This window comes from Portunus trituberculatus, chromosome 9, assembly GCF_017591435.1.
Source record: "Portunus trituberculatus isolate SZX2019 chromosome 9, ASM1759143v1, whole genome shotgun sequence".
Taxonomy (NCBI): domain Eukaryota; kingdom Metazoa; phylum Arthropoda; class Malacostraca; order Decapoda; family Portunidae; genus Portunus; species Portunus trituberculatus.
The window spans coordinates 6,297,501-6,307,500 of record NC_059263.1 but is presented as its reverse complement, the minus strand read 5'-3'; the positions used below and the strand labels follow the sequence as shown (position 1 = coordinate 6,307,500).

The following is a 10,000-nucleotide window of genomic DNA, read 5'->3' as shown; positions in this document are numbered from 1 at the left end:
CTCAGTGTAGTGCAGTGCGTGAATAGTGCTAGTGAAGTGAAAAGAACAGTGCTCCATTTACATGCTGACCATCTTGTATATTTTCTATTTTTAAGTCTTGTAAATATTGTAGAGAAATAGATTGTAGTACCCTTAGAATAGGTAGCACACGACAGTGCGCCTTTGGGTACATGTTCTTCTGTATAAATTATGTTTAAATAAAAAAAAAAAAAAAGAGAGAGAGAGAGAGAGAGAGAGAGAGAGAGAGAGAGAGAGAGAGAGAGAGAGAGAGAGAGAGAGAGAGAGAGAGAGAGAGAGAAACAGACAGACGGATAAACAGACAGACAGGTAAATAGGCAGATACGAAAAATAGATAGACTGATAAATAGATAGATAAACAGATAAACAGATACACCCACCACAACACACACACACACACACACACACACACACACACACACACACACACACACACACAAGACAAAAGGATCATTTAAGGCTTCCAACATTATCACGTGTTCCAACCTGACTTGACCACCGCGAGGAAAGTCAAAGGTCAGCAGAGAGAGAGAGAGAGAGAGAGAGAGAGAGAGAGAGAGAGAGGTCATCTTTCGGTGCCTGAAATAGAACAGGTAAAGTAAGGTAAGGCAACTTTAAAGCTACGCCCACCGTATCTAGTTACCCGTGTGTGCGTGAGTGCGTGCGTGCCTATCTGTGTGTGTGTGTGTGTGTGTGTGTGTGTGTGTGTGTGTTAATTGATTTAAGGTGTTACAACAACTGAGAGAGAGAGAGAGAGAGAGAGAGAGAGAGAGAGAGAGAGAGAGAGAGAGAGAGAGAGAGAGAGAGAGAGAGAGAGAGAGAGAGAGAGAGAGAGAGAGAGAGAGAACATAGACAAACAGACAGACAGACAAACCAACCTTTAATTCACTTGTATGCATATGTATATTTTCTAAATCAGACAGTCCTCTCTCTCTCTCTCTCTCTCTCTCTCTCTCTCTCTCTCTCTTACGCACACAAAACACACCAGGAAAGAACATGACGCAAGAACAACGACAATAATAATAATGATAAATAAGGCAAATGGAGCAAGGGGGGAGAGAGAAGAGAGTGAGGGGAGAAAAGAGGGGAGTCGGTGGAGGAGTGGAGAGGAGTGGACGGGTCGAGGTGAGCACGTGTCTGCCCATGCCGGCGGAGGCGTGGGAAGACATCAATACTCAGAGTGGGGAGGAGAGAGAGAGAGAGAGAGAGAGAGAGAGAGAGAGAGAGAGAGAGGTCAATCAGGTAATCTCTTTTCCTCTTTCTAACCCTCACCCTTGTTTGGCGGCGGTGGTGGTGGTGGTGGTGGTGATGATGGTAGTGGTGATGGTGGTGGTGATGGTGGTGGTGGTGGTGGTGGTGGTGATGATGGTGGTGAGAATTATCAGTTTTAATCTCTTACATATTTCTCCCCTTTTTTTCTGCATAATTTGAGCAAAAACAGGAAGAGAAGGTCATTCAGTCTCCCTTCCTGACTGTCTGACTGTCTGACCATCTGTCTGTCTGTCTGTCTGTCTGTCTGTCTGTCTCCTCTTCCTCCCTCTCCCGCATAACCAAATACTGAAAACCCTCTCCTGAATTGGCGTAATTTTCAACATCACCACCACCACCACCACCACCACACCTGCTCAGCCATTCTCCACCCTCACACCCACACTCACACACACCCACCCACACGCACCCTAACCACCTACCTGGCCTTCCTTAAATTATTCCTCATCTTATCGACGTCATTCTGTTCTCACCACCTAATCTGCAAGCCTCACCTGACGCCACATCCTCTTCCACCCTCTTCCACCCACTCCACCATTCCACCACGTCACTGTTCCCCCCATAGCCTCCCACGATCCTGTTTATTGAGTTTACAGAAAGGTAATTACACTGGCCAATGCATCATCACTTATAACTTGAAAACAAAACTATTTCTTTCTTCTTTTTCTCTTTCTCTTGTTTGTTTGGGTTTGTGGAACGTGAAACAGGAAGGAAAGTTTTGTAAGTCGTAAGAAATATATAACTTTTTTCTCGTTTACTTTTTAATCATTCGTGCGTAATGCGGCAAGTTTTTTTTTTTTTTTTTGCTTTTCGGTGTGTGTGTGTGTGTGTGTGTGTGTGTGTGTGTGTGTGTGTGTGTGTGTGTGTGTGTGTGTGTGTGTGTGTGTTTTAATATTGTCTGTCTCTCTCTATCTATCTATCTGTGTGAATATTAGTGTTTTGATTCGTGATAGTGAGCAATGAATATCTGTCTAATCTCTCTGTATGTCTGTCTGTCTGTCTGTCTGTCTGCCTGTCTGTCTGGCAATCTGTCTGTCTGTCTGCCTGTCTGTCTGGCAATCTGTCTGTCTGTCTGCCTAGGTGTCAACGCACTTCAGTTTCTTAATGTATGATAAGAATTTGTGAGTGTTCATCTTTCTGTCTGTCTGTATGAATTTCTGTCTTAGTTTTTGATACGGTGTTGTGAATGTTTGTCTGTCTACCTTTCTACCTGTCTGTGTGTCTGTATCTGGCTGGCAATCACGTGGAAAAGTCAGTCTGTGGTGTAAAAAGTGTCTGGCATCGTGTGTGGACAAATTAAAGAGTGGCCAGTCAGAGGTATTCAGATGCATTCCGCTGTGTGTGTGTGTGTGTGTGTGTGTGTGTGTGTGTGTGTTTTGACGCAGCGGAACGTGACACAACTTGCTCTGCCTAACCTTCAATCTTAAACGTGTACAACCTAACCTAAAGTAACCTAACCTATTCTAACCAAGCCAAAATAACTCTAATATAATTTAATCTAAACCTAATCTAACCAAAACAACCCAAACCAACCCAACGCAACCCAACCCAGCCCAACTTAACCTAACCCAACGTAACTGAATCGAAACCGCACCAGAAAATATCCCCTTTAGCCCATAAATTCCCGTGAAAAGCTCGCATGGTACAAAAAAAAAGAGAAAAACTTAATCCAACTCAATCAAAAACAGTCGAAGAGTATCGTGAAGCAAAACGTTTCACAGTAATCAAGGTTCACAGTCGTTTCTTTCTTGCTCACTGACACGCCAGCGGTATGGGAAAGTTGGCAGGATGGAGGGATGGCTACTAGGCAGGTTGGCCACGAGTAAGTTAGGTGGCTGAGAGAGAGAGAGAGAGAGAGAGAGAGTGTGTGTGTGTGTGTGTAGAGGGAGGGTAGAGGGTGGTGTTTGTGTCTAATCAGCCACGTGTTCATTAAAGGCAAGAGGCGTCTCAGCGCAACCGTGGCATCTGTGTGTGTGTTTTTCGTTCATCTATTTTATTTTTTTTTCCTGTACGTTCATCTATTTTATTTCTTATCTCTGTTTTTTTTCCTGTACGTCTATTTAATTTTATCTCTTATCTCTGTTTTTTCTTCCTGTACGTCTATCTATTTCATCTCTGTTTTGTTCCTGTACGTCTATCTATCCAGTACTGTAATTTGTTTCTTAATGTGTGTGTGTGTGTGTGTGTGTGTAGATGAGTCTGTTTATTAAGGTTAAGGTTGGAACTGCTCTCTCTCTCTCTCTCTCTCTCTCTCTCTCTCTCTCTCTCTCTCTACGAATTCAGAACCTAAACCACCCCGCCGCCACCGTCTCCACCACCATCGCCGCCGCCGCCACCCCAGCACCAGCGACGCAGTAAGCCAGGCAGGGGCGGCAGCAGCAGGAGCAGAGGGGCGTGTTTTCCCCTCACTCTCCCCTCTTCCTGATGCAGCGGAATGAGACCTTTCGTGTGTTTTTCGCTTTCTTATTACGATGATGAAGAGTATTGAGGGCAAGGTAGGAATTGCTCTCTCTCTCTCTCTCTCTCTCTCTCTCTCTCTCTCTCTCTCTCTCTCTCTCTCTCTCTCTCTCTCTCTCTCTCTCTCTCTATCATACGCCTTCCTCTCCTCCAACAAATCTTTTCGCCAAATTTATCCCTTCCTGAACACCTCGCCTCTCTCTCTCTCTCTCTCTCTCTCTCTCTCTCTCTCTCTCTCTCTCTCTCTCTCTCTCTCTCTGGATTGCACACCATCAGCATCAGTAACAACGTGAACTATTCTGCTGAGAAGCCCAACAACTCAGCACAATGTGAGTTGGAAAAGAGACCTCAGCACCACCACCAATGCCACCACCACCACCACCACCACCACCACTTTAGATCAGCACCCAGCACTCAGCACTTCACTAGCTCACTTTCACTACTCACTGTTTTTTTTCTTTCTCCAGTACCAGCAAAATCACGGACATTTGCCACTGCACTATTGCTTATCATGCTGTTGTGTATTCTAATTAAAAAGAACTTAACCCCTTCAGTACCATGACGCGTTTCCATAGTCATTCCGGTTACTATTTGGTGATTTTACACAGCGTCAGAAACTCATGTGGAGGATTAGAATAGTGAAGACAGTGGCCATTAATCTCCTCACCTCCATAAACCCTTCCTAATGTCAATATATTGGTCTAATCATACATAAATCTCAAAGTAAAAATATGTCCTAGTATTGAAGAGGTTAAGTGTCTAGTTAATTTTTTTTTTTTTACAGTATACACGTACCAGCCACTTCAAAGAGACTTATTTCTTTCAATCCAGCCACCTCACAAACAGTTATCTCTTTCACTCCAGCCAAAACAAGCAAAAAAGGAAACAGAAATGAGGAAGGAGAAGCAAAAGGAAGACAATGAGATATACGAAGGAAATAAGAAAGCAATCTTTTCCTCACAGACACTTGCTGTTTCTTGCGTAGTTGTGTAATCTAATAAGTTAATGTGTGTTCCTTGCTGTTGTTGTTGTTAATCTTTTCAGTATCATGACGTGTTTTCATAATTGTTCTGCTTACTATTTGGTGATTTTATACAGCTTCAAAAACTTATGTGGGGATTAAAATAGTGAAGACTCTGGCCATTAATCTTTCGACTTCAATATATCTTTGTTATTGTAAATAGAATCGTGTATTCATACCCAAAATTCAAGGTAAAAATGTGTCTCAGTGCTGAAGGAGTTAATATTGTTTCTGTGTCTGCATCCTTTTCTCTATTTTTCTTTTTTTTTCTCTCTCTCTTTTTCAAGTGACGCGAGTGTTGACAAAGGTGGCTGTGAATAAAGGTGGAGTTTTGAATATCCACATTGAGATGAATAAAAATAAATCAACACACGAATGAAAAAAATATACAAAAGAAACTCCGACGTCAGGTGAACAACATCAGAATGAAACGAAAACAATAGCAGCATCAGTGGTGGTAGTGGTGGTGGTGGTGGTGGTGATGGTGGCAGTGGTGATGGTGGTGGTGGTGGTGGTGATGAATAAAGTATAAAGAATCACAAAACAAAAGAACACATTGAGTAAACACTGCAAGTTATATTCCCACCAGGATGTGCACAGGTTACACTTAGGTACCCCGCCTGCCTAATCCCCAAACCCCCACCTCTCACTCCCTCCTCCCTCCCCAGCCCCCATCCCCTGTGCCCCCTGATGTAACAAGCAGCCCGGAGGAAGGCTTAACGACGGTATTAGTCTAAATATAGAGACTCAGCCCTCGTCCTGGTGTTTCCTTCACCGCTGACAAACGTCCTGGATCACTCTGAGCCAACGCGTCTGTTCTTGCTTATTTTTTCTTCTTTTTCTGTTTCTGTAAAATCTGTTCCGTCTGCCACACCTCTTTGAATCAAGGAGTTACCCCTACTGACGCATTTTTTGTGGTTAGTCACGCCCGTTTTCTGTCTTAAATACTAACTTGAACTTTTGAAATAATAATAAAAAAGCGGATGGAATTGAAACCAAAAAAGAAAAAAACATTAGGGCGATTTCATCAGTCTCCGCTTCTTTTGTGTCAAGGCAAGTTTTCTCTGGAAGGTCCCATCCGTTTTCTGTCTCTCAGGCTTAACGTAGACTGAAACACTGAGTAACTCGCAGTGAAACGGTAAAGAGAAGAAAGGTCATCAGAAAAAGAAAATATAATGAATAGACAAATATGATGGCCCAGTGAGGTAGCCGTCCCTAAAGCAGTGTTTGGTAACCCCGGGTGCCACCAGACCCCCGAGGTACTGAAACAAGCATCAGGTGGTAATGGGATGCACTACACAACATTATAGCGTCAGTGTTCCTTGCGGCCTCAGTTTAACAGGAAGAACACCAGGCAGCAGAACAAGAGGCAGACAAAGGGAGAAGTGCATGGGTGGAATAGGAAGGACAATAGGTGGTGGAGGAAGACTTGCGTGTATATTGCAAATGGCAGGAAGTAGAGGGGTGTGGCAACTGGTAATCCATTCCGTGGCACCCAACGTCTGCAGCGGCACGGCACTTCAGTAAGTTTAGGGCCCTTGCGAGGGTAGAAAAGTATCCGATACAGAATTTTTAACGAGACAGTACTTTCCATTTGATACACTTTGACAATGGTGATGGAAGACATTAAATTTGTAGGAATATTCCACATTTTGGTAGGAAGTCTATACCAGTAGGCTTTAAGATAAGTTTTACACGAATGCTGACTGCCTAGAGCCAGCTATTACACGGGTGCTGAGGTCAGGGAAGGTAAGAAATGCTGCCCCAAAGGAAACCGCTAAAAGGAATACCTACTCAGAATCAGAAGGGAAGTGTCTTCAAACTAAAAGATCAAATATATGAGACTTGAAATTAATTGATAAGGTAAATCAGCGTTCTTTCCGTGGGACAGAATACGTTTGATAACAGGAAGCTGAACTGTATTTAATCTGAATTTGCAGCTCGAACAATGACAAGGATACATCTACACTAGTATCCCATAAAATACCTAAACTTTCTCTCACTGTTTGATATTACCATTTTCTCTCTGGTCTATTCAGGACAGACTCGTACTTTTATCAGCCGCTCCACGGGACAACCACCATCACAGCCAGCCACTAACAACAACAATAACATCCCTCTTTTCATTTCAAGCGAATCGTAACAACGCGTATTTTGCTATCCTTTAAAAAACAATAAAAAAAGAAAAGAAAAAAAAAAAAGGCGAAATATTAATAGGTATAATTCATTTCAAGAATCTCAGTACATACATTTTTTCTTCCTTGTACGAAAAAGGACAAAAAAAAAAAAAATTGATACTAATAAAAATAAATACTATCACATACGACAAATTTTCTTTCTCTTTCTTTCTTTCCATTTCTTTTTCTTCTTCTTTTCATTTCATTTCATTTCAAGTTACACAGCACAGGAGACTACAGCAGTCACTTACCTGAGGTGCGGACAGGTGAGGCGGGGCAGCGAGGTGACGTAAGTACAGCAAACAGGTGTGATACAACTCGTCACTCACCTTTCCGTCCTTGCGAATGTGTGTGTGTATCTGACTGTGAATGAGAGCGTGTGCGTGTGTGTGTGTGTCTGACTGTGAATGAGAGCGTGTGTGTGTGTGTGTGTGTGCGCGTCCTTCCGGGTGAGAGAATGATGAATGATGATGATGGAACTACTGACACGGATATGAAATGTAGAATGGTAAAACAAAATGAAAGCATGCAAGTAAAAAATGAATAACAATAAGACAAATAAATAAATAAAATACATAGGTAGAAATGCAAACATACAACACCTGGACGTATGTGTGTGTGTGTGTGTGTGTGTGTGTGTGTGTGTGTGTGTGTGTGTGTGTGTACAAAAAAAAAAAGGAAAAAGAAGATGGAAAAAAAACAGAGAAAATAAATATGAACAAGTGTACGTGTATAAAATTCAATAAATAAATAAACTAGACACCAAGTAAGTCCCAGAAGAAAGAAAAAATAATGAAAAAGCACAAAAGCAAAAAGAAAACGAGCATTAAAAAGTGAAATTAAGAAAACAACAACAACAACAAAAGTATCCAGGTGAGTAACTAACCCCTTCAGTACAATGACGCGTTTCCATATTCATTCTGCTTACTATTTGAACTATTTAGTGATTTTATACAGCTTCAGAAACTAATGGGGGGGATCAGAATAGTGAAGACTGTGGCCATTAATCTTCTTACCTCCATAGACACTTCTTAATGGCAATAAAATGGTCTAATCGTACACAAATCTCAAAGTAAAAATATGTCCCAGTACTGAAGGGGTTAAGTGCGTCCAGGTGTGTATTACAGGTGACATGGTGCTTACCTTCACAGTTGGGCGGCACCACGTATTTGTCCTTCATGTAAGTGCCAAGTTGAATGGACGGAGCGAAGAAGTGATCCATATTCATCACCATCCACTCCATTTTAGTGTCTGTTTGGGAGAGAGAGAGAGAGAGAGAGAGTGAGTGTGATTGAGTGGTGAGATACTATACATCAAAACTTTCTTTCATTCTTTCTTTCTTTTACATTTTTTTTTATTTCTTAATCCTATCTAACTTTTTTTTCCTCTTTTCCTTTTCAATTTTGGTGTCTGTTTAGGCTAGAGAGAGAGAGAGAGTGGTGAATCAGGTATGTGCATAGCGGCCGTGATTGTGAAGATGGTAAGCGTGGCAAAAAATTCTGAACATGTAGTAACTTTCACTCTTAAATCTTTCCCTCTCGGTTCTCAAGACTTTCTCCTGCTAACAATGCAGAAATATTGTTAATCTGTCACTAAAATAATAAAAATACCATTGAAAACCTCCATGTTGCCCCAAATAGAGTCTTTGGATCATAAAAAGCGTAAAAGTGGTTCAGAATGTGAGGGTGTGTGGTGGGTGAGGTGGGTGTGGTGGGTGAGGTGAGTGTGTGGTGGGTGAGCGTGGTGGGTGAGGAACCTCGTGTATTGAATTGTGCTGCGTCTTGTCTCCACCTGAACACTGAACTCCTCTCACGTGCTGACAGCCTTACAAAACACGACTACTCAGCGACATATTCCTAGCAGGGCAGCAGAGGTGTTGAGGCGGCAATGAGGCCCAAACTGACAGAAAACGCTGAAATATAAAGAATTGCAGAACGTTCCCCGACTTTACCGTATCTTTCAGCTGGTATGAAATGAGTTAGGTATGTCCTTTTCACCTTCATCCCTCTCTTTCACTTTGATAAGCAAGAATTCAGAGCATATCAAAGCCACCACACCACTCAGTCAAGCTACAGTCGCCTAAGAATCAATGTTTTAAGAGAGCATACAGGATCGAGTAAGTTTCTTGATGTTACCCTTAAAAAATACTTCGCGACGACCGTTTTCTTTGTTCGGCCAGCGGACTAAGGGATGATATTCTATGCATTTCTTGACCTTGAGGTTTTGGATTTTCTGGCAAGGGTGTGGCAGTGAGATGAAAGATGCTACTGGGTGAACAGGTACGAGAGAGAGAGAGAGAGAGAGAGAGAGAGAGAGAGAGAGAGAGAATGGAAGAAATATAGGAAAATATAGACATTTGAAGATTAGCACGTTTCTCTCTCTCTCTCTCTCTCTCTCTCTCTCTCTCTCTCTCTCTCTCTCAACAATGCACAGTGGTGACATGCGGTGGTGATGGTGGTGGTGGTGGTGGTGAGGACAACATACCAGTACACACGCCACTGTCCCCCTTTCCCTTCACTCCCCACTCCCTTCTCTCCCCTCTCCCCCTCCTCCTGTCCCCACTCCTCAGCCGGACTGTTTACACCCCCCCAACACTCCCTGTATGACGCACGAGACTAAGTAAACACACACACACGTACACACAAGATAGGAAATGTATGTAGTGTTGTTGTTGTTGGTGTTGTTGTTGTTGTTGTTATAGTAGCAGCAGGAGGAGGAGGAGGAGGAGGACAAGAAGGAGTAGTAGTAGTAGTAGTAGTAGTTTTTGTTGTTTTGTAGTCGTAGTAGCAGTAGTAGTAGTAGTAGTAGTAGTAGTAGTAGTAGTAGTAGTAGTAGTAATAGTTGTAGTAGCTAATGGCAGTGCTCGTAGTCGTAGTAGCAGTAGTGGTAGTAGTATAACAGTAACAGTAGTAGTACCACCACCACCACCACCACCACCAGTCCAGGGTCGTGATGGAAGAATACAGCCTGTGTTTTCCCTCTGAAGTGTCGTAAAAGGGACTAAAAAGAAGAGAGGCGAGGAATGGACACCCCTCGCCTCTCCTTCCCCCATCCCCTG

At 42.7% G+C, this 10,000-nt stretch overlaps 1 protein-coding gene across 19 annotated transcripts in view; it reads right to left on the bottom strand.

The window, feature by feature from the left end:
• LOC123501572 (protein timeless-like) overlaps positions 1-10,000 on the bottom strand; it is a 105,283-nt gene that overhangs the window by 57,210 nt on the left and 38,073 nt on the right. For all 19 annotated transcript variants that reach the window (XM_045250488.1, XM_045250492.1, XM_045250489.1 and 16 more), the window contains one exon: positions 8,086-8,193. In XM_045250488.1, coding sequence (XP_045106423.1) covers positions 8,086-8,185 — 100 coding nt within the window. In that variant the 5' untranslated portion in view covers positions 8,186-8,193. The remainder of the gene's footprint in view (positions 1-8,085; positions 8,194-10,000) is intronic.